This window comes from Amblyomma mixtum, chromosome 9 (assembly GCF_055824585.1).
Source record: "Amblyomma mixtum isolate Tamu chromosome 9, ASM5582458v1, whole genome shotgun sequence".
In the NCBI taxonomy this organism is placed as follows: Eukaryota; Metazoa; Arthropoda; class Arachnida; order Ixodida; family Ixodidae; genus Amblyomma; species Amblyomma mixtum.
In genome coordinates this window covers 19,793,093-19,817,348 of record NC_143020.1, presented here as the reverse complement: position 1 = coordinate 19,817,348, position 24,256 = coordinate 19,793,093, and the positions used below count along the sequence as shown (strand labels likewise).

At 44.8% G+C, this 24,256-nt stretch overlaps 2 protein-coding genes across 13 annotated transcripts in view; one reads left to right on the top strand and one right to left on the bottom strand.

Annotated features, from left to right (window-relative positions):
• Positions 1-24,256, bottom strand: part of LOC149328443 (uncharacterized) — a 43,152-nt gene that overhangs the window by 7,040 nt on the left and 11,856 nt on the right. The window contains exons 1-6 of one of the 10 annotated variants that reach the window (XM_089562007.1): positions 12,859-13,105; positions 12,565-12,748; positions 9,284-9,391; positions 8,647-8,931; positions 8,254-8,358; positions 1,890-7,137 (exon numbers count right to left, since the gene is read on the bottom strand). The exons of 1 other annotated variant lie outside the window; for it this stretch is intronic. In XM_089562007.1, the coding sequence (XP_089418133.1) occupies positions 6,940-7,137; positions 8,254-8,358; positions 8,647-8,931; positions 9,284-9,391; positions 12,565-12,748; positions 12,859-12,926 (948 nt within the window). In that variant the 5' untranslated portion in view covers positions 12,927-13,105 and the 3' untranslated portion in view covers positions 1,890-6,939. Of the gene's footprint in view, positions 1-1,889; positions 8,359-8,646; positions 8,932-9,283; positions 12,221-12,564; positions 13,106-24,256 lie in introns of those variants that run through there. 8 more of the 10 variants (XM_089562010.1, XM_089562006.1, XM_089562014.1 and 5 more) reach the window with 8 other exon arrangements.
• On the top strand, positions 13,144-21,311 carry LOC149328444 (uncharacterized). 3 transcript variants are annotated; one of them, XM_089562018.1, is made up of 5 exons: positions 13,144-13,918; positions 14,271-14,555; positions 14,844-14,948; positions 19,637-19,691; positions 19,790-21,309. In XM_089562018.1, exons 1-4 carry the CDS (start codon positions 13,805-13,807, stop codon positions 19,661-19,663), a joined length of 531 nt encoding a protein of 176 aa, XP_089418144.1. In that variant the 5' UTR covers positions 13,144-13,804; the 3' UTR covers positions 19,664-19,691; positions 19,790-21,309. The 3 variants fall into 3 exon arrangements, with proteins under 3 accessions (XP_089418144.1, XP_089418143.1, XP_089418142.1); XM_089562017.1 differs by having other exon boundaries at positions 14,325-14,555; positions 16,065-21,311; XM_089562016.1 differs by having other exon boundaries at positions 16,065-21,311.

The window sequence follows — 24,256 nt, the reverse complement described above, 5'->3', positions numbered from 1 at the left end:
GGGATATAACAAAACGTTCAGTAAATCGGTTCACTTGGAAGTCTGCTGCGTATAAAACGTTCCCTTTACGCTTACTCTTTCCTGCCGCCGGTTCTTCCCTCCGTGTGGTCAGTAGCCGGTCGGAGGCTTGTGGGAGGCAGTTGGGCGACCCTAAAGTCGACGAGCTCTCCGAAATCTCGTAAAGCAACTTCTCCGAAGACATTTATAGCTGTCACACTCACACAGACACACGACGCACAGAGACACGCACACGCACGCACACAGACACACGCGGTGCACAAAGACACGCGCGCTCACAGATACGCACGCAGACACACGCACTGACAGAGACGCATACACAGACACACGCGGTGCACAGATACGCACGCAGACACACGCACTGACAGAGATACGTATACACAGACACACGCACGCACACAGACACACACGGTGCACAGATGTGCACGCAGACACATGCACTGACAGAGACACGCATACACAGACACACGCACGCACACAGACACACGCGGTGCACAGATACGCGCGCAGACACACGCACTGACAGAGACACGCACGCACACAGACAAACGCGCGCGCAGCACACTGCGCGCACACAGACACACACGCGCGCGCAGAGACACGCACACGCACCAGACATACGCTCAGATAGAGGCACGGACACGCGCGCGCACCCTAACCATGAAGGATGCAGAGCGCCGCCTCACGAAGAAAGATAGAATTGATAAAAAAAATGGCCTCGTCCGCTTTCCGCTGCCTGGCGCCACCCAGATGGTACTGTCCATGGAGGAAAAAAAACTAAGGAGGGAGCGTGACGTCACGCGGCCAGCGTTCGCAAGCTGAGTTGTTTTGAAGTCGTTTTCTCCCTCAGTTTTTCGCTCTCCGAGTCTGTCCCTAATGTTTTGGTGTCGGTATGTTTTAGTGCGCGCGTCTGCTGGGCCGCGCGTCCCACGGCGCAGCCGTCCGCAGTGGCGAGCTCTTAGCCGCTTTTTTCTGGTTCGGTATGTGCGGTCGTTCGATGATTCCTATCAGATTTATGAGAGGTAACTTGTGTTTTTGGTGCAACGTGCATGTCATTCACCAAACTAACAGCCCTTTTCATACAAGAGAGCATAAAATGGGCGCTAGCAAAAGCGTACGTGTCTCACGGCGAAGGCTTACGCGGATACTTACTCAGTCGAAAGGTGAAGCAACTCTTTCCGAAAGCTCTCTCTTCTTACTTTCGCTTACATTTTCACTGTACTATATGGTTTTATGGGGAAACAAGTAAATGGAGGCGTCCGCCCGGGATGACGCGCGGCAGCGTTGCCTTAGCATAGACACCTTTCCCAGTCATCCAGCATAAAACGTGGAAAGGATCTGCCGTAAATTGTTTACTTGGGTTGTTAAGACACACCTGCTCCAGACATGAAGAACGAGGCAACCGCTCGCACGTTATTGTGAACGATCCCAGCCGAGGCTTCGCATCTCAGTGGAAGCTTGTCGGTGACCCGTGTATGAGTGCACGTTAACGATCCTGAGGTGGTCAGTATACTGTGGCGCCCATAGTCTAGTCGTTTCGGGACGTTAGATGAACCCAACAAATCACGCGACTGCTGGTGTTATCTGTGCTGCTCGTAAGATAGGTAGCTGTGAAGGGCGGCTTGGCTAGTTTGTTTCGTCGTCGCCGTAGACGATATAAATATGCGTCTTTTTTGATAAAACCAAGGAAGTACCCCAAATGTGGTATAAAACATCAATACTGGCGACCCAAATTCCATTCGTCTGCAAAATTTGAGCTCGAACAATTCACTGGTTTAGCTCAAAAAAGCATTACACGGCGCGCCACATATATATGCAAAACTTGTGTGTAATTAAATCAAACCTGTGTGGATGCATGTGGTGTCATACGAACCAAAACGGCAATGTGTTAAGGAGTAAGCAAGACACTTTATTTCAGAGGTAGAATGCACAATTTCGAGAACAAAATGTAACCTATAGAAAACATGAAATATTATGATACATAAGAATAAAATGTATATTATGGGCTCTCATCCTTGGATAGAAGTAAGGTTGAGCTTCCATATCAATACACAGTTCTGAAGTGATTGTAATTGTTACACAATGTAACACAGGTACATATATAAGTATATTCTTTGACTTCCAGTAGCACTTGGGCTGTAGAAGTGTTGTTTGCTTTAATTTTTTTTAAATAAAAACATGCATTATAATGCTTGCGTGATCTTATGAGGGTGTTAAAAACAATAACATTGCTTGCCCGCACTTCTTAGTATGAACTCTTGAACAATACACAACATTTGGAGTTAAGGAACATACAGCCACAGCAGTATACTCTGTATTTAGTAAACAGCATTGTCAGTTCACAAAACAACATGATGACATAAACCAAGATATGAATATGAAGAGTGAGGACACGTAATGACATCTAAAATAAGTTACTATCACCCTCTAAAAAATACACTCCTCGACATGCATTCGAAGCTCTGCATGGTAGTGTGCCATGCATCATATGAAACACAAAGACACTTTGTTCAATCACAACACACACACTTTGCTCAAATAAATTATGTTAATCATATAACACAATTTCCCTAACAACTATTAAGTCAGTGCTTAACAATTAATATTACGTATATTTATTTTTCACTGACCTCAAGACAAGAAGCAGCTGCTATAAAAATGCCTTGACAGCTTGACAGGGCTGATAGCCCATGACTTAAACATGTTACTGCACTAATATTTGTGCCCCATAGCACAGTATTGCCTTTTCAATCAATTTTCACCATAGAAGTGCACGCTAGTAGCATTGACACGTAAATGTATGACTCCATATCCGGTACGCATCGACAGTCACATCATTTCTTACTGCAAATCTCATCGTTTCCTAGGGATCCTGATCGACCGCAACTTATCATGGAGCTCGTATTGCACTCTACTGAAAAAGAAGCTAACATCTATCGCTCATTTTCTCCGATTTCTGGGCGGAAAATCATGGGGCTTGTCGGTCCAGTCAATGCTGGAGTTGTACAGAGCTCTATTTCTGTGATTCTTGCGGTACAGTACACCTGTACTCTCAAACACGCGCAAGACTAACATGCGTGCCCTCCAGACAGTGCAGGATCAGGCCCTTCGCACATGCCTAGGCCTCCCTCGGAGCACATCAACACTGGGAAGCATTGCACTCGCCAAAGACCACCTGATCTCGACTTATATTGTCCTAGACTCCTTGCGAATGCACATACGACACATTTCAAGGATTCCACAGCATCACCTTGCGCCTCTGCCACTGCAGAGACCAAATTCTGCATTTGCAAAGGTGATAGCAACTCACAGTCGTCGATCCCACAACAGTTCACTCTGGCAGCACTACCTCCCTCTCCTCTGTGGTGTACGCGGCTCCAATGTGTGCGCCTTGCTATTCCGGGGATAGCAAAGAAATCAAATTTATCAATGTCAGTCATTAAGCAACTAACACTGTCCATGCTCCACTTCGAATATTGGGACCGTACTCACGTCGATATGGATGGCTCAGTAACCTCTACTAGTTCTGCTTGTGCTGTGGTCGTTCCTGCGCGACGGATTCAAATTCACCAACAAATTTCGCATCGGACTACCTCTACTGGAGTAGAATTGGTCGCACTTCTTGCGTATATCTTACACCAATCACAATCTCACACAGTATATCTCACAACAATCACCTCAAAAATGGGCTGTTTTCTGTGATTCAAAAGCTGCCCTACAATGTCGTCAATCTGCCTTGAGACATAGCGACCATGAGCAACTTGTAGCAGAGATACGATATCTGCACCACCAGGCAATCGAACAGGATCATGAAATCATCTTCCAGTGGGTACCAGGCCATAGCGGCATTGTTGGTAACGCCTTAGCTGACGATGCTGTTCGATCAGCTCACAATACAGCCAACACTGTCCGCATACCACTAACAAGAGCTGACGCAGCAAGGCACCTTCAACTACTCGCCTGAAACGTGACTGCACAGTCATGGTCTAACCCTGGAGGTTGGACACCCCGCTCGCACCACTTCGACCACTTGCTTCAACATCATATACCATTCAGCCTCCCCCACGGTGATACTACGCTGTTGTGCCGCCTGTGGCTGGGAGTGGCGTTCACAAATGCCTATTCTGATCTCATCGCAATGGCAGACTCTCCAGCGTGTGAGCAGTGCGGTTGTGATGAAATGATCGGACACCGCCTCTGTGACTGCCCTCGTTTTGAGCGAGAGCGCTGTTTCCTGATTGCTGCTCTGTACCGCTTGGACTCGCGTCCTCGAACACAGTCCAACGTCCTGGGGCCTTGGACACAACCTTCCTCACAAAGGAAAGCGGTGAAAGCACTCCTGAGATTCTTAAGAGACTCGGGATTGTATTCCCGTCTATAATCTTTTAAGTTTTCAGTGCGCGCCCTCTGTACCCGTGACATAGTGGTCGCTGGACACTTGGAAAACTCATTTCATTGCTGCTCTTTTTCCTTTTTTCCCGCCGCTGCGGTGGCTCAGTGGCTATGGTGCTCAGCTGCTGACCCAAAAGACCGCGGCGGCTAGAATTTCTTTGGAGGAGAAATTCTAGAGGCCCGTGTACTGTGCGATGTCAGTGCACGTTAAAGAACCCCAGGTGGTCGAAATTTCCGGAGCCCTCCACTACGGCGTCTCTCATAGCCTTAGTCGCTTTGGGATGTTAAACCCCACAAAACCAAAACCAACCTTTTTTCCCCTTTGTTCCCCTCCCCAAGTGTAGGGTAGCCTACTGGGCATCGCCTGGTTAACCTCCCTGTCTTTCCGTCCATTTCTCTCTCTCTCAATCAATTTTTTGACTACTGACCTCTGAATTGTGTCAGCTTTGTGTGCTTTTGTCGAACCTTTTCTAGGTGAAGTCGCTGTGTGGTTGTTTTGGCAAGATAATGCATCCTAATGTCCAGATATTTTTGTACAATTGCCCTCACAAGGTGGGATGAGTGGTTTTCAAGGGGGAGGTTATCAATCATGTGTTCATTAAGAACTCTGAAAAAGTCTTTACCTATAAATGCTGTCATTGTAGCCACTGCAACCTTGTCTGCAAGCCCTCGTGACATTAAAGGAGAACAAGCTATGGCTCGACGCAGTTCCTTCTCACATTGCTGACAGATTTTGAGGACATCGTTTGAAGGGTAGATTAAGCCACCGTGCGATTTCCTTCGAATCAGGGAGTAGGTTTTCTTCACATGATGTGATGCAGTTAGTGCAGATACACACTCATGACATTTTAGGCTGGCTTGTAGATTCCTTACTACAAATCCAGCAATGTATGCAATTACAACCTCTGCAGTTTCTGAAATTTTGCCTGGATCAGAGCAGTAAGCATGCTCTTCAATAATGCTCGACACTCTTACAACAGAAGGCTCATTTTCTGCTAGGCTTTTGCGAGTGGTGGTCATGTTGATTATTTCTGTTGAAGATGGCCTCACAGATGAGCTCACGTAGAGAATGCTGATGTGCTCAAGTGGAAGGCAGTTTCCACTGGCAACATCTTTTACCTCATTTTGTACTATAAGCCGCTTGAACGCTGCTGCAAACTGCCGGGCAGTTGGGTTATCATTGCAGCGCCCGAATGAACGTATCGCTGCAAAGAACAGTTCAAGATGGTCCTGGCTCAATTTGGAAGTAGGCAGATATGCTAATACTGCATTATCCTGAACTAAATTGGTGTACAAGGAAATAACAGTCTGCATGCAAATTAAAAAGCCAATAAAGCCTGTCTTTCTGTTAGTTTCTGTGATCAGTTTTTTTTTGTGCTGGATCTCGAATAGAGGAAAAGTATTCCTTTGCTTTTTGCAAGTATGTAGTGACAGCAGCCACATTTTCAGGGCACAGGGGCTTTTTCCAGCCTCTTTGTTTCAGGTGTCGTGAATTAAGAATATCAAACACATTGTTCACATACCTTATAAACTCCTCTGTGGCTGCAGAATCGCGCAAGCTTGTTACTTTTAGTGCCCTGCATTCTTCAATAGCATCCGCTACAGATGTGCTGAACACTTGCGCTGCTAGCGACACTTTCATTGGCTGAGATTTCCAATTGATGTGGGGTTGCCTCAGTTTGTTTGCCAAATGCAGTCCCTCTGAGTATTGCAACTCATGCAGCTGTTCAATATGTTTCCACATTATTAGGCCTCCATTGGCATTTTCTAAAACTTTTTTGTCACATAGTGTGTTTCTTAGAAGTTTAAGCATGTGGCAGGCATCCAATAGAACAAATATTGGCCGATTTGTGTCAGGGTGAGGAAAAGCTGTGTTCAGGTCTCCCAAGACAAGCTTGCAACCAAGGTTGCGCAGCATAGAAAAATTCGCAGCTGCACCATCGCAAGTTAAACTCACTACATGTGCACCCTTTTCGTGTGCAAGGGAAGTAGCCTGGAGAACTATGTTGCTCCGTTGCTCTCCTCCTAAGCCATCAACAAGGAAGTACCCTAAAGGTAGCTTCCATCTCCCATTGACTGCCACCAGCATAGCAACAAAGGCGTCTTTAGCAACAGGGAAGCTGTCATCATTCACTTCAGTTCCCATGTCCACGTGCCCATGAAACCTCCTGCCATCCCATTCGACATGTCGCCTAATTGCCATTTCATCTACAACCAAGTTGCAGAGTGTAGAATGGCCCAGTTTCGAATTTTCGTCTACTTTCATTCCAAGTGCAGCTAGTGCTTCTTTAGAAAAACCAGGGGATCCATCAACATGCGCAAGCCATTTTGACAATGTCTTTGGATGAGGCAAACATGTGTCGAAAACAGCCCTGACATAGTTATATGCTCTAGGTGAGTAAAAATGCAAAGTCAGTGCAAAAGCTCTTAACTCAGGAGAGTAGGCTATTGAATGCGGTTTTCCCGATTTTTGGACAATGTGATGCATCAGTAAGTTTTCTTTGGAGCCCGCAAGGCTTTGGAGTGCAGCTATGTTTTCCTCAATGAGAATTTTTTTTTTGAGAGATCATCAATTACATTTGAAAGGCGAGCAACCTTGCGTTGAAGACGGCGCTGTGCTTGCTGCAGTCTTTTTATTTTCTTTTTGCTGGCGACATGGATGGCAGCATAGCGCTTCACCTGACGACGCAGGAATGCCTTTTCAGGGGTATCCTCCATTGCTGGAGGCTGGCAATATATAATAATAATACATGCAAATATAAAAAAATTTCTCATTGCACTTTATTGATGTGTTGAAGACATGATTGTATATATCACTCCAAGTTTCAGTACACAGGCAAAAAACAGCGAGCAATTTTTTTTTTACCACAAAAGCCTGAGCTTATGCAAGGATATGATGGGAATTCAATGATGGCTCAGCCATGAGAACCACTTGGTTTATGAAAGCAAACATTTGAGACTCAAGTACTTCTCACAGAAAGCCTGCTAGGAAAGGTTATGGGCATATTAAAATACAAGAGCAACAGTAATTTGTAAAGCTGTGTTTCTAAGAACTCCAAAATATTCCTTCATAAGTTTACATCTGTCACATTGCTCTTCATAATCAAGCCTGATGAACAAACAAAGCTGTACAGTAGACAGATTAAGACTGGAGGGAATCAGCTTCCAGTAATATTTATACTCGATATAATTTTTGCAGCCAGCGTGCTATCAGAAATTAGAAAGTACTTCCTGCAGTGATCCTTTCAAGAATTTGTAATTGTAGGGGCACTCAGCCTTCCAGGTTTGTTCTTTAGTCTAAATCTGATTTTTGTGTTCAGTGCACACATAGCTTCAGTATCGAGTTATCTTGAGATAATTTCAAGTTCAGAACAACGGCACATTCCATCGCATTTATATTTAAAGAAATGTGCATCATAAGCGATTGTGGCATGTTTTAAAGGCAAGAGGCATGGTACAAAAAGTATGGGGAGGGAGAACTGCCAAATTTTTTTTCTGCATTTATTTGAACACCTAGGCTTAAAGAATGACTTGATTTATAATGGAAAGCCTCACTGTTGCTTAGGTCTGAACACGTTATAATTACTCTGACAGAGCCATCTATGAATTGTGAAATGCAACCTCAGAAAACCTCCTTCACTTTTCATTAATAAGTTCAAAATCCAGAATGCATTTCATTGCAACTTCAACATGTTACTTCCAACTGAACATTTTCAAAGTACAGTACTGTTCCTGAAGTAGTTATAATGATCCATCCATGTACTAAACAGGGATTACAGGTGTCCCACTGTGTTCCACTTGTTGCTTTGAGTGAACCCAAGTAATGTCTGGTAGCCTTCTCACCATGCCTGCTTTTGATGCTGGCGCTGTGACTGCAACCCTCCTGGCTTGCAGAGATGGTCCTGCTGTGACTTCTACATTTCCATCGCCTTGTCTTTGATCAGCCACCTGGACAAGAACGCACAACTATCGTGAGAACACACAAAAGCAAGTCAACTTTACATTTTCGCTCAGAATGCTACCAAATAAAAAACAAGAGCATGAAGCTGCAGACCGCAGCCTTAAATGAGAACAAGAAAAATAATCTAAAAGTGTAATCTGTTACTTAGGAAATAGAAAGGTTCTTTGCAAAAGTGGGCTGTACTCATTGGACAACTGGCATAGGCAAATAGTGTAGCATACTTCTGCATAATGCAGAAGTGTAAATGAAGCAGTTAAAAACTTTTTTATACTCACTGCCGCTTCGTGATCACTCTGGCTGCGGCCGAAGGGCAGCTGCCTGTGGCAAGGTTTCTTTTGCATCAGAGGGGACACAGGAACTGGTATTTCCTCTTCGGCAGATATGGTTCCTGAAGAATCTGTTTCCCACTCCATCGGTTGTTGTTCCATCTCCTCTGGCAAAACACTGTGTTGCTCTGCAAGCAGCGTATCTTTGTGAACAGCAGCAGTTTTGCCTTCCGAGTCACCCTGCGAGGGACCAGCATTTTCAGCATCACCGCTGGCATCGCATGGATACTGCATCTGCAGCCATAAAAGCAACAGAATCAGCTGATATCAAAGAATTCAGAACTGAACTGTGAGTGCACATTACCATGTTGGTCTCAATATATACCATATAAAACGCATTTGCGAAATCACAAAAAACTGGCCAATCAACTGTAAGCTTGGATGAATTCTCCATGTAATAGTGCTGTCTGAAACACCTCTATATAGAAGGGTCTGCAATATGCTCCCTTATGCATGTATGTTGCACTAATGAAAGTGCATTAAATGTTGTAGTTCTGAGTGTATTGATTAGACGTGTGCAATGTCCTCTGGAGAGACCAGTCGTGATACTTGCTCTCACTAAACGAATTTTCACAGGTGTACTTACTGGTTCATTTGAGGGCTGCTGGCTTGTTTGCATCATATGCTCTTCATGCAAAACTTCTTGTTCACGGGCCGTTGCTGCAGCTGCTCTCGAAGCTTCTACTGTATGTGACTGCATAGAAGAAATAAAACACGTAATAAATATAAGGCAGCACGCTTGCTGTTACGGCATAAAGAAACATGCTTTGATGCGTGCTTCAGAAGTGACATTACACAAAGATGCGGGTTGGTAAATCAGAATTTGGAAAAATTTTTAGAACTGAAAGCTTTCTATATGCAGCATTTTAGAGCTGAGGAACGGCGCGCTTTCAGAGCTAGAATTTATAATCAGGAGCTCATTGGGGCAATCGAACGTTGACGTGGAAACATTCTGGCACATGTAGGTTAGTTTCCAAATCTCTTTGATTGGCAAAGAATGCCAGAAAGCTATGATGTACATTTGAACCCAGTTATATAGAACATGACCATTGCTCGTCGCTTGGGTGTTGTACCCAGAAATTCACAGCAAGTGGACTGATTATCGCAGCAAGTGGACCAAACAGTTTTTTTGCATATCTCTTGTTAACGCAATAAAGTTTCCATTTAAGAAAAAACATGAACAAGTCGTTTTGAGAAACTCCTATACAGTGCTAATTATTGCCCATGAAGCACAACTGCTAACTTTGCTCCTGGCCAAGAGCTACACCAGCAGGGAGCTCGATTTTTTTAATGCGAAAGCATTTCTTGCCTCATGAGTGGCGTGCACAGGATGTCACCGTGAGCTGTGGACGGGAAGTGTGGACAGAGCTTGTCCTCATCAAATGTCGGTAATCCAGTAAGAGTGTAATTTTGATTTTTAATGATTAATGATTGAATGGAAAGTTTAAATGACTCAATTACAAAATAAAATAATTTTATTAAATAATGAGGCAATTAATTTCTACAGTTCAGTGGGTACTTGACAAAATTTGTGAATTGCTAGTATTTTCTTCAGAATTGAATGAGCCATAAAATTAATAGCGAAATTATTTGATGTATAATTATAAAACTAATAATCAATGCTTTTAAATTATTAATCAATTATTAATTCATTTATAATCAATGGAACTACTTGATCACTTAATTACCATCAGCGATTAATTACATTGCTAAGTAACAGAGGAGGCAACGGAACTCGAAATGATTTCGCATTTCCGCACGTAAGGTAGTGGTAGTGCTCATATGTCTTATGGAATCGCTGGTGTATGCGTGCGCCGGAGGCTATAACTGATGCGACTGACAAAAATGTCCCAACTTTTTTTTTGTTGCGCTTGCTTCTATAAAGCGCGCCCTTTCTTGGTCTTCGGGCGAAAAGCGACATCAAAGCCCACGTACGACGGCGCAGCAAGTCCGAATTGGTACGCGAGCGCCTGGAGCTGTGCATGTTTGCTGCAACTGAATTTTGTGTCCACGGACGTTCTCATACTCAGCGCAGCAGCATCAATCGCAGCGTCGTTATTCGTATTAAAGGAGTGTTCGTTACGTACCGTACGTTATCAGCTTCGGCTAGTATGCTGCACATGTAAGCTGCCGCCATATGTTTGCGCGTATGTGGGAGGTCTTTAACAAATACTGCCATCATACTTAAATGCAATCTTTGACTAACGTAGGCTAGGTCTAATCGACGGCCGTATCAGTGCCGAGGAAGTGAGATAACACCTCATAACGAGAAGCGGCGTATGGGCCGGGTGGGGGGAAGGGGTAAGGAAAACAGGAAAATACAAGTAACAGAACCAGATAACGCTTGAAAACGAAAGAATGGGTGGAGAAGCGTGTCACTGCTACTCCGTAAGAAATAACCATCCTAGAAGGCCGGCATACTCGCAGACCTTAACGCTACAGCCATGGGCGAGGGTTACGTTTCAAAACTTTCCTCGTCCGCTAGCGCGCGCGCGCGCGCGCACGCACGCACGCACGCACGCACGCACGCACGCACGCACGCACGCACGCACACACACACACACACACACAAACACACAAAATGCTAGGCAACGAAGCGGGCTGACTTTGCCTGTCAAAAGGCCAGCCGTTGAAGAGATAGCATATCGCTTTTCGTGATGGAAGCCAACAGTGGGGGTTCCTCATGGGGAGGATTATCGGTCTCAACCCGGACGCGCTTTATTGGCCCATTGGCCTTCGAAATTATCCAAAGCGAAGATCGGCGCCCTGCGGAAACAACGCTAAAGGAAGGGTTTTACAGCAGCACAGGAAAGAACCTTTGAGAGCTTGGAGGCTTTTCAGTGACATGTGATTCAATGCAGTTGCCGACAGGCATACAGGCTGAGGAGGCACATATACAGGCGCGGACAAGTAAACGGAGCACGCAAAACTGTCTTCGAATATAATTAAAATTTCCAGCAGTGGTACGCGCATGCTGGTGGCGGAGGTTGGTGGGCTTTCTTGTAGACAAACAACGCTTCTTCATCACCAATGGAGAAAGCGTGATTGCACTTCGAGTGCTCCGTTTACTTATGGCCGCGCCTGTATACGTTGCTCGCCGCAGTGGCTCAGGTGCTCGGATGACCCCATGGCTGACCCCCGTATTCGATATCCCGGCAGCGGTGGTCGAATTTCGATGGAGGCGAAATTCTAGAGGCCCGTGTACTGTGCGATATGTCAGTGCACGTTAAAGAACCCCAGGTGGTCGATTTTTCCTGGGCCCTTCGCTACACGGCGTCTCTCATAGCCTGAGCCGCTTTAAGAGCAAAGGATAGTTGAGTGCAGCAAACGATCGCGTGGGAGCCTGCAAAAAATTGAAAACTGGTGTGGAGAAAATTTAGGAAATGGCGCAGTAGTATTAACTCTCTCAGTTACCAAACCAAACCAACACTCAAGTTCAGTTTAGCAAAATGATTATGATAGATGAAACTGGTTTCACACCGATATTACCATGTCCATTAATTGTAAACCCGTATTTGGGAACTAGCGTATTCGTGCAATATGACAGAGCAGATCGATAATGCTGTAGATTTTAAGCTTGGCATGACAGCTAGTATATGCGATGAGCTTTACTTTAAATTGTCATGACATATATATAGCCACGAACGGTGGTCGGCAGACCTCCTCCAGGCTGGTGTCAAGTTCTGTCGCGATAGTTCCGAGAGTGCTATTGCAGTCCTGCACGTACTTTATAGGAGCATTCACTCTCACTGAAATATTAGGGTGACTAAGCACGCAAAGATGCCGTCCTGCAGTTATGCTGACAGTCAGCTAATCGCTAAAAACTCCTGCTGTTAATTTATAATAATATACACGCATGCTACTTACTGAAGTAAGCGAAAGCGATGGCACAGCACTTTCTGTCAGGCGGCGAAGATGGCCTGTCGCAGGCTTGAAGTCCTCTGCACCAAAATGCAGGGAGCATACAACGCTCCATTTTGTCGGTAACCAATTATCTGAACGTTGCAGTGCGTCAGTCCACCGTTTTCTGGCTGCAGGGTCATTCGGAAACCTGTCGCGCAATATTGAAAAAAAAAAAAAAATTGCCCATTCGGCTCTTTTCCATGCAGAGCCACAGCGCATATTTTCATCGCTAGTACCATTGAAGAAATATTCACTCACCTATGGAACGAAACCTCCGAACAAACGATTTCTGTGCGGCTCCTGCACCCGGGCACGCAGCACTTCATGATGCAGCGCCTGCCTGAGCGCTTTCAGTTTCGGTAGATGGTTTCAGTTTCGCCGCTCGCGCGCGCGGCGGTGATAAAGATCACCGCACGCCATCACGTGATATGGTCACGGGGGGACCGACTCGCTTTTTTTTGCATGCTTTTTACTTTTTATTACCCGGCTTCAAGGTTCTCGCCGGACGCTCCCTCCTCAGTTTTTTTTCCTCCATGCTCTGTCCACACTTCCCGTCCACAGCTCACGGTGACATCCTGTGCACGCCACTCATGAGGCAAGAAATGCTTTCGCATTAAAAAAATCGAGCTCCCTGCTGGTGTAGCTCTTGGCCAGGAGCAAAGTTAGCAGTTGTGCTTCATGGGCAATAATTAGCACTGTATAGGAGTTTCTCAAAACGACTTGTTCATGTTTTTTCTTAAATGGAAACTTTATTGCGTTAACAAGAGATATGCAAAAAAACTGTTTGGTCCACTTGCTGCGATAATCAGTCCACTTGCTGTGAATTTCTGGGTACAACACCCAAGCGACGAGCAATGGTCATGTTCTATATAACTGGGTTCAAATGTACATCATAGCTTTCTGGCATTCTTTGCCAATCAAAGAGATTTGGAAACTAACCTACATGTGCCAGAATGTTTCCACGTCAACGTTCGATTGCCCCAATGAGCTCCTGATTATAAATTCTAGCTCTGAAAGCGCGCCGTTCCTCAGCTCTAAAATGCTGCATATAGAAAGCTTTCAGTTCTAAAAATTTTTCCAAATTCTGATTTACCAACCCGCATCTTTGTGTAATGTCACTTCTGAAGCACGCATCAAAGCATGTTTCTTTATGCCGTAACAGCAAGCGTGCTGCCTTATATTTATTACGTGTTTTATTTCTTCTATGCAGTCACATACAGTAGAAGCTTCGAGAGCAGCTGCAGCAACGGCCCGTGAACAAGAAGTTTTGCATGAAGAGCATATGATGCAAACAAGCCAGCAGCCCTCAAATGAACCAGTAAGTACACCTGTGAAAATTCGTTTAGTGAGAGCAAGTATCACGACTGGTCTCTCCAGAGGACATTGCACACGTCTAATCAATACACTCAGAACTACAACATTTAATGCACTTTCATTAGTGCAACATACATGCATAAGGGAGCATATTGCAGACCCTTCTATATAGAGGTGTTTCAGACAGCACTATTACATGGAGAATTCATCCAAGCTTACAGTTGATTGGCCAGTTTTTTGTGATTTCGCAAATGCGTTTTATATGGTATATATTGAGACCAACATGGTAATGTGCACTCACAGTTCAGTTCTGAATTCTTTGATATCAGCTGATTCTGTTGCTTTTATGGCTGCAGATGCAGTATCCATGCGATGCCAGCGGTGATGCTGAAAATGCTGGTCCCTCGCAGGGTGACTCGGAAGGCAAAACTGCTGCTGTTCACAAAGATACGCTGCTTGCAGAGCAACACAGTGTTTTGCCAGAGGAGATGGAACAACAACCGATGGAGTGGGAAACAGATTCTTCAGGAACCATATCTGCCGAAGAGGAAATACCAGTTCCTGTGTCCCCTCTGATGCAAAAGAAACCTTGCCACAGGCAGCTGCCCTTCGGCCGCAGCCAGAGTGATCACGAAGCGGCAGTGAGTATAAAAAAGTTTTTAACTGCTTCATTTACACTTCTGCATTATGCAGAAGTATGCTACACTATTTGCCTATGCCAGTTGTCCAATGAGTACAGCCCACTTTTGCAAAGAACCTTTCTATTTCCTAAGTAACAGATTACACTTTTAGATTATTTTTCTTGTTCTCATTTAAGGCTGCGGTCTGCAGCTTCATGCTCTTGTTTTTTATTTGGTAGCATTCTGAGCGAAAATGTAAAGTTGACTTGCTTTTGTGTGTTCTCACGATAGTTGTGCGTTCTTGTCCAGGTGGCTGATCAAAGACAAGGCGATGGAAATGTAGAAGTCACAGCAGGACCATCTCTGCAAGCCAGGAGGGTTGCAGTCACAGCGCCAGCATCAAAAGCAGGCATGGTGAGAAGGCTACCAGACATTACTTGGGTTCACTCAAAGCAACAAGTGGAACACAGTGGGACACCTGTAATCCCTGTTTAGTACATGGATGGATCATTATAACTACTTCAGGAACAGTACTGTACTTTGAAAATGTTCAGTTGGAAGTAACATGTTGAAGTTGCAATGAAATGCATTCTGGATTTTGAACTTATTAATGAAAAGTGAAGGAGGTTTTCTGAGGTTGCATTTCACAATTCATAGATGGCTCTGTCAGAGTAATTATAACGTGTTCAGACCTAAGCAACAGTGAGGCTTTCCATTATAAATCAAGTCATTCTTTAAGCCTAGGTGTTCAAATAAATGCAGAAAAAAAATTTGGCAGTTCTCCCTCCCCATACTTTTTGTACCATGCCTCTTGCCTTTAAAACATGCCACAATCGCTTATGATGCACATTTCTTTAAATATAAATGCGATGGAATGTGCCGTTGTTCTGAACTTGAAATTATCTCAAGATAACTCGATACTGAAGCTATGTGTGCACTGAACACAAAAATCAGATTTAGACTAAAGAACAAACCTGGAAGGCTGAGTGCCCCTACAATTACAAATTCTTGAAAGGATCACTGCAGGAAGTACTTTCTAATTTCTGATAGCACGCTGGCTGCAAAAATTATATCGAGTATAAATATTACTGGAAGCTGATTCCCTCCAGTCTTAATCTGTCTACTGTACAGCTTTGTTTGTTCATCAGGCTTGATTATGAAGAGCAATGTGACAGATGTAAACTTATGAAGGAATATTTTGGAGTTCTTAGAAACACAGCTTTACAAATTACTGTTGCTCTTGTATTTTAATATGCCCATAACCTTTCCTAGCAGGCTTTCTGTGAGAAGTACTTGAGTCTCAAATGTTTGCTTTCATAAACCAAGTGGTTCTCATGGCTGAGCCATCATTGAATTCCCATCATATCCTTGCATAAGCTCAGGCTTTTGTGGTAAAAAAAAAATTGCTCGCTGTTTTTTGCCTGTGTACTGAAACTTGGAGTGATATATACAATCATGTCTTCAACACATCAATAAAGTGCAATGAGAAATTTTTTTATATTTGCATGTATTATTATTATATATTGCCAGCCTCCAGCAATGGAGGATACCCCTGAAAAGGCATTCCTGCGTCGTCAGGTGAAGCGCTATGCTGCCATCCATGTCGCCAGCAAAAAGAAAATAAAAAGACTGCAGCAAGCACAGCGCCGTCTTCAACGCAAGGTTGCTCGCCTTTCAAATGTAATTGATGATCTCTCAAAAAAAAAATTCTCATTGAGGAAAACATAGCTGCACTCCAAAGCCTTGCGGGCTCCAAAGAAAACTTACTGATGCATCACATTGTCCAAAAATCGGGAAAACCGCATTCAATAGCCTACTCTCCTGAGTTAAGAGCTTTTGCACTGACTTTGCATTTTTACTCACCTAGAGCATATAACTATGTCAGGGCTGTTTTCGACACATGTTTGCCTCATCCAAAGACATTGTCAAAATGGCTTGCGCATGTTGATGGATCCCCTGGTTTTTCTAAAGAAGCACTAGCTGCACTTGGAATGAAAGTAGACGAAAATTCGAAACTGGGCCATTCTACACTCTGCAACTTGGTTGTAGATGAAATGGCAATTAGGCGACATGTCGAATGGGATGGCAGGAGGTTTCATGGGCACGTGGACATGGGAACTGAAGTGAATGATGACAGCTTCCCTGTTGCTAAAGACGCCTTTGTTGCTATGCTGGTGGCAGTCAATGGGAGATGGAAGCTACCTTTAGGGTACTTCCTTGTTGATGGCTTAGGAGGAGAGCAACGGAGCAACATAGTTCTCCAGGCTACTTCCCTTGCACACGAAAAGGGTGCACATGTAGTGAGTTTAACTTGCGATGGTGCAGCTGCGAATTTTTCTATGCTGCGCAACCTTGGTTGCAAGCTTGTCTTGGGAGACCTGAACACAGCTTTTCCTCACCCTGACACAAATCGGCCAATATTTGTTCTATTGGATGCCTGCCACATGCTTAAACTTCTAAGAAACACACTATGTGACAAAAAAGTTTTAGAAAATGCCAATGGAGGCCTAATAATGTGGAAACATATTGAACAGCTGCATGAGTTGCAATACTCAGAGGGACTGCATTTGGCAAACAAACTGAGGCAACCCCACATCAATTGGAAATCTCAGCCAATGAAAGTGTCGCTAGCAGCGCAAGTGTTCAGCACATCTGTAGCGGATGCTATTGAAGAATGCAGGGCACTAAAAGTAACAAGCTTGCGCGATTCTGCAGCCACAGAGGAGTTTATAAGGTATGTGAACAATGTGTTTGATATTCTTAATTCACGACACCTGAAACAAAGAGGCTGGAAAAAGCCCCTGTGCCCTGAAAATGTGGCTGCTGTCACTACATACTTGCAAAAAGCAAAGGAATACTTTTCCTCTATTCGAGATCCAGCACAAAAAAAAACTGATCACAGAAACTAACAGAAAGACAGGCTTTATTGGCTTTTTAATTTGCATGCAGACTGTTATTTCCTTGTACACCAATTTAGTTCAGGATAATGCAGTATTAGCATATCTGCCTACTTCCAAATTGAGCCAGGACCATCTTGAACTGTTCTTTGCAGCGATACGTTCATTCGGGCGCTGCAATGATAACCCAACTGCCCGGCAGTTTGCAGCAGCGTTCAAGCGGCTTATAGTACAAAATGAGGTAAAAGATGTTGCCAGTGGAAACTGCCTTCCACTTGAGCACATCAGCATTCTCTACGTGAGCTCATCTGTGAGGCCATCTTCAACAGAAATAATCAACATGACCACCACTCGCAAAAGCCTAGCAGAAAATGAGCCTTCTGTTGTAAGAGTGTCGAGCATTATTGAAGAGCATGCTTACTGCTCTGATCCAGGCAAAATTTCAGAAACTGCAGAGGTTGTAATTGCATACATTGCTGGATTTGTAGTAAGGAATCTACAAGCCAGCCTAAAATGTCATGAGTGTGTATCTGCACTAACTGCATCACATCATGTGAAGAAAACCTACTCCCTGATTCGAAGGAAATCGCACGGTGGCTTAATCTACCCTTCAAACGATGTCCTCAAAATCTGTCAGCAATGTGAGAAGGAACTGCGTCGAGCCATAGCTTGTTCTCCTTTAATGTCACGAGGGCTTGCAGACAAGGTTGCAGTGGCTACAATGACAGCATTTATAGGTAAAGACTTTTTCAGAGTTCTTAATGAACACATGATTGATAACCTCCCCCTTGAAAACCACTCATCCCACCTTGTGAGGGCAATTGTACAAAAATATCTGGACATTAGGATGCATTATCTTGCCAAAACAACCACACAGCGACTTCACCTAGAAAAGGTTCGACAAAAGCACACAAAGCTGACACAATTCAGAGGTCAGTAGTCAAAAAATTGATTGAGAGAGAGAGAAATGGACGGAAAGACAGGGAGGTTAACCAGGCGATGCCCAGTAGGCTACCCTACACTTGGGGAGGGGAACAAAGGGGAAAAAAGGTTGGTTTTGGTTTTGTGGGGTTTAACATCCCAAAGCGACTAAGGCTATGAGAGACGCCGTAGTGGAGGGCTCCGGAAATTTCGACCACCTGGGGTTCTTTAACGTGCACTGACATCGCACAGTACACGGGCCTCTAGAATTTCTCCTCCAAAGAAATTCTAGCCGCCGCGGTCTTTTGGGTCAGCAGCTGAGCACCATAGCCACTGAGCCACCGCAGCGGCGGGAAAAAAGGAAAAAGAGCAGCAATGAAATGAGTTTTCCAAGTGTCCAGCGACCACTATGTCACGGGTACAGAGGGCGCGCACTGAAAACTTAAAAGATTATAGACGGGAATACAATCCCGAGTCTCTTAAGAATCTCAGGAGTGCTTTCACCGCTTTCCTTTGTGAGGAAGGTTGTGTCCAAGGCCCCAGGACGTTGGACTGTGTTCGAGGACGCGAGTCCAAGCGGTACAGAGCAGCAATCAGGAAACAGCGCTCTCGCTCAAAACGAGGGCAGTCACAGAGGCGGTGTCCGATCATTTCATCACAACCGCACTGCTCACACGCTGGAGAGTCTGCCATTGCGATGAGATCAGAATAGGCATTTGTGAACGCCACTCCCAGCCACAGGCGGCACAACAGCGTAGTATCACCGTGGGGGAGGCTGAATGGTATATGATGTTGAAGCAAGTGGTCGAAGTGGTGCGAGCGGGGTGTCCAACCTCCAGGGTTAGACCATGACTGTGCAGTCACGTTTCAGGCGAGTAGTTGAAGGTGCCTTGCTGCGTCAGCTCTTGTTAGTGGTATGCGGACAGTGTTGGCTGTATTGTGAGCTGATCGAACAGCATCGTCAGCTAAGGCGTTACCAACAATGCCGCTATGGCCTGGTACCCACTGGAAGATGATTTCATGATCCTGTTCGATTGCCTGGTGGTGCAGATATCGTATCTCTGCTACAAGTTGCTCATGGTCGCTATGTCTCAAGGCAGATTGACGACATTGTAGGGCAGCTTTTGAATCACAGAAAACAGCCCATTTTTGAGGTGATTGTTGTGAGATATACTGTGTGAGATTGTGATTGGTGTAAGATATACGCAAGAAGTGCGACCAATTCTACTCCAGTAGAGGTAGTCCGATGCGAAATTTGTTGGTGAATTTGAATCCGTCGCGCAGGAACGACCACAGCACAAGCAGAACTAGTAGAGGTTACTGAGCCATCCATATCGACGTGAGTACGGTCCCAATATTCGAAGTGGAGCATGGACAGTGTTAGTTGCTTAATGACTGACATTGATAAATTTGATTTCTTTGCTATCCCCGGAATAGCAAGGCGCACACATTGGAGCCGCGTACACCACAGAGGAGAGGGAGGTAGTGCTGCCAGAGTGAACTGTTGTGGGATCGACGACTGTGAGTTGCTATCACCTTTGCAAATGCAGAATTTGGTCTCTGCAGTGGCAGAGGCGCAAGGTGATGCTGTGGAATCCTTGAAATGTGTCGTATGTGCATTCGCAAGGAGTCTAGGACAATATAAGTCGAGATCAGGTGGTCTTTGGCGAGTGCAATGCTTCCCAGTGTTGATGTGCTCCGAGGGAGGCCTAGGCATGTGCGAAGGGCCTGATCCTGCACTGTCTGGAGGGCACGCATGTTAGTCTTGCGCGTGTTTGAGAGTACAGGTGTACTGTACCGCAAGAATCACAGAAATAGAGCTCTGTACAACTCCAGCATTGACTGGACCGACAAGCCCCATGATTTTCCGCCCAGAAATCGGAGAAAATGAGCGATAGATGTTAGCTTCTTTTTCAGTAGAGTGCAATACGAGCTCCATGATAAGTTGCGGTCGATCAGGATCCCTAGGAAACGATGAGATTTGCAGTAAGAAATGATGTGACTGTCGATGCGTACCGGATATGGAGTCATACATTTACGTGTCAATGCTACTAGCGTGCACTTCTATGGTGAAAATTGATTGAAAAGGCAATACTGTGCTATGGGGCACAAATATTAGTGCAGTAACATGTTTAAGTCATGGGCTATCAGCCCTGTCAAGCTGTCAAGGCATTTTTATAGCAGCTGCTTCTTGTCTTGAGGTCAGTGAAAAATAAATATACGTAATATTAATTGTTAAGCACTGACTTAATAGTTGTTAGGGAAATTGTGTTATATGATTAACATAATTTATTTGAGCAAAGTGTGTGTGTTGTGATTGAACAAAGTGTCTTTGTGTTTCATATGATGCATGGCACACTACCATGCAGAGCTTCGAATGCATGTCGAGGAGTGTATTTTTTAGAGGGTGATAGTAACTTATTTTAGATGTCATTACGTGTCCTCACTCTTCATATTCATATCTTGGTTTATGTCATCATGTTGTTTTGTGAACTGACAATGCTGTTTACTAAATACAGAGTATACTGCTGTGGCTGTATGTTCCTTAACTCCAAATGTTGTGTATTGTTCAAGAGTTCATACTAAGAAGTGCGGGCAAGCAATGTTATTGTTTTTAACACCCTCATAAGATCACGCAAGCATTATAATGCATGTTTTTATTTAAAAAAAATTAAAGCAAACAACACTTCTACAGCCCAAGTGCTACTGGAAGTCAAAGAATATACTTATATATGTACCTGTGTTACATTGTGTAACAATTACAATCACTTCAGAACTGTGTATTGATATGGAAGCTCAACCTTACTTCTATCCAAGGATGAGAGCCCATAATATACATTTTATTCTTATGTATCATAATATTTCATGTTTTCTATAGGTTACATTTTGTTCTCGAAATTGTGCATTCTACCTCTGAAATAAAGTGTCTTGCTTACTCCTTAACACATTGCCGTTTTGGTTCGTATGACACCACATGCATCCACACAGGTTTGATTTAATTACACACAAGTTTTGCATATATATGTGGCGCGCCGTGTAATGCTTTTTTGAGCTAAACCAGTGAATTGTTCGAGCTCAAATTTTGCAGACGAATGGAATTTGGGTCGCCAGTATTGATGTTTTATACCACATTTGGGGTACTTCCTTGGTTTTATCAAAAAAGACGCATATTTATATCGTCTACGGCGACGACGAAACAAACTAGCCAAGCCGCCCTTCACAGCTACCTATCTTACGAGCAGCACAGATAACACCAGCAGTCGCGTGATTTGTTGGGTTCATCTAACGTCCCGAAACGACTAGACTATGGGCGCCACAGTATACTGACCACCTCAGGATCGTTAACGTGCACTCATACACGGGTCACCGACAAGCTTCCACTGAGATGCGAAGCCTCGGCTGGGATCGTTCACAATAACGTGCGAGCGGTTGCCTCGTTCTTCATGTCTGGAGCAGGTGTGTCTTAACAACCCAAGTAAACAATTTACGGCAGATCCTTTCCACGTTTTATGCTGGATGACTGGGAAAGGTGTCTATGCTAAGGCAACGCTGCCGCGCGTCATCCCGGGCGGACGCCTCCATTTACTTGTTTCCCCATAAAACCATATAGTACAGTGAAAATGTAAGCGAAAGTAAGAAGAGAGAGCTTTCGGAAAGAGTTGCTTCACCTTTCGACTGAGTAAGTATCCGCGTAAGCCTTCGCCGTGAGACACGTACGCTTTTGCTAGCGCCCATTTTATGCTCTCTTGTATGAAAAGGGCTGTTAGTTTGGTGAATGACATGCACGTTGCACCAAAAACACAAGTTACCTCTCATAAATCTGATAGGAATCATCGAACGACCGCACATACCGAACCAGAAAAAAGCGGCTAAGAGCTCGCCACTGCGGACGGCTGCGCCGTGGGACGCGCGGCCCAGCAGACGCGCGCACTAAAACATACCGACACCAAAACATTAGGGACAGACTCGGAGAGCGAAAAACTGAGGGAGAAAACGACTTCAAAACAACTCAGCTTGCGAACGCTGGCCGCGTGACGTCACGCTCCCTCCTTAGTTTTTTTTCCTCCATGGGACAGAGCTTGTCCTCATCAAATGTCGGTAATCCAGTAAGAGTGTAATTTTGATTTTTAATGATTAATGATTGAATGGAAAGTTTAAATGACTCAATTACAAAATAAAATAATTTTATTAAATAATGAGGCAATTAATTTCTACAGTTCAGTGGGTACTTGACAAAATTTGTGAATTGCTAGTATTTTCTTCAGAATTGAATGAGCCATAAAATTAATAGCGAAATTATTTGATGTATAATTATAAAACTAATAATCAATGCTTTTAAATTATTAATCAATTATTAATTCATTTATAATCAATGGAACTACTTGATCACTTAATTACCATCAGCGATTAATTACATTGCTAAGTAACAGAGGAGGCAACGGAACTCGAAATGATTTCGCATTTCCGCACGTAAGGTAGTGGTAGTGCTCATATGTCTTATGGAATCGCTGGTGTATGCGTGCGCCGGAGGCTATAACTGATGCGACTGACAAAAATGTCCCAACTTTTTTTTTGTTGCGCTTGCTTCTATAAAGCGCGCCCTTTCTTGGTCTTCGGGCGAAAAGCGACATCAAAGCCCACGTACGACGGCGCAGCAAGTCCGAATTGGTACGCGAGCGCCTGGAGCTGTGCATGTTTGCTGCAACTGAATTTTGTGTCCACGGACGTTCTCATACTCAGCGCAGCAGCATCAATCGCAGCGTCGTTATTCGTATTAAAGGAGTGTTCGTTACGTACCGTACGTTATCAGCTTCGGCTAGTATGCTGCACATGTAAGCTGCCGCCATATGTTTGCGCGTATGTGGGAGGTCTTTAACAAATACTGCCATCATACTTAAATGCAATCTTTGACTAACGTAGGCTAGGTCTAATCGACGGCCGTATCAGTGCCGAGGAAGTGAGATAACACCTCATAACGAGAAGCGGCGTATGGGCCGGGTGGGGGGAAGGGGTAAGGAAAACAGGAAAATACAAGTAACAGAACCAGATAACGCTTGAAAACGAAAGAATGGGTGGAGAAGCGTGTCACTGCTACTCCGTAAGAAATAACCATCCTAGAAGGCCGGCATACTCGCAGACCTTAACGCTACAGCCATGGGCGAGGGTTACGTTTCAAAACTTTCCTCGTCCGCTAGCGCGCGCGCGCGCGCGCACGCACGCACGCACGCACGCACGCACGCACGCACGCACGCACGCACGCACGCACGCACACACACACACACACACACAAACACACAAAATGCTAGGCAACGAAGCGGGCTGACTTTGCCTGTCAAAAGGCCAGCCGTTGAAGAGATAGCATATCGCTTTTCGTGATGGAAGCCAACAGTGGGGGTTCCTCATGGGGAGGATTATCGGTCTCAACCCGGACGCGCTTTATTGGCCCATTGGCCTTCGAAATTATCCAAAGCGAAGATCGGCGCCCTGCGGAAACAACGCTAAAGGAAGGGTTTTACAGCAGCACAGGAAAGAACCTTTGAGAGCTTGGAGGCTTTTCAGTGACATGTGATTCAATGCAGTTGCCGACAGGCATACAGGCTGAGGAGGCACATATACAGGCGCGGACAAGTAAACGGAGCACGCAAAACTGTCTTCGAATATAATTAAAATTTCCAGCAGTGGTACGCGCATGCTGGTGGCGGAGGTTGGTGGGCTTTCTTGTAGACAAACAACGCTTCTTCATCACCAATGGAGAAAGCGTGATTGCACTTCGAGTGCTCCGTTTACTTATGGCCGCGCCTGTATACGTTGCTCGCCGCAGTGGCTCAGGTGCTCGGATGACCCCATGGCTGACCCCCGTATTCGATATCCCGGCAGCGGTGGTCGAATTTCGATGGAGGCGAA

Bases quoted from the DNA above. Each gene is read 5' to 3' on its own strand.
- LOC149328444 (XM_089562016.1), top strand. From the start codon at position 13,805: ATGCAGTCACATACAGTAGAAGCTTCGAGAGCAGCTGCAGCAACGGCC. The intron at 13,919-14,270 runs GTAAGTACACCT...TTATGGCTGCAG, and splicing joins AGCAGCCCTCAAATGAACCA to ATGCAGTATCCATGCGATGC. The intron at 14,556-14,843 runs GTGAGTATAAAA...GTTCTTGTCCAG, and splicing joins AGAGTGATCACGAAGCGGCA to GTGGCTGATCAAAGACAAGG.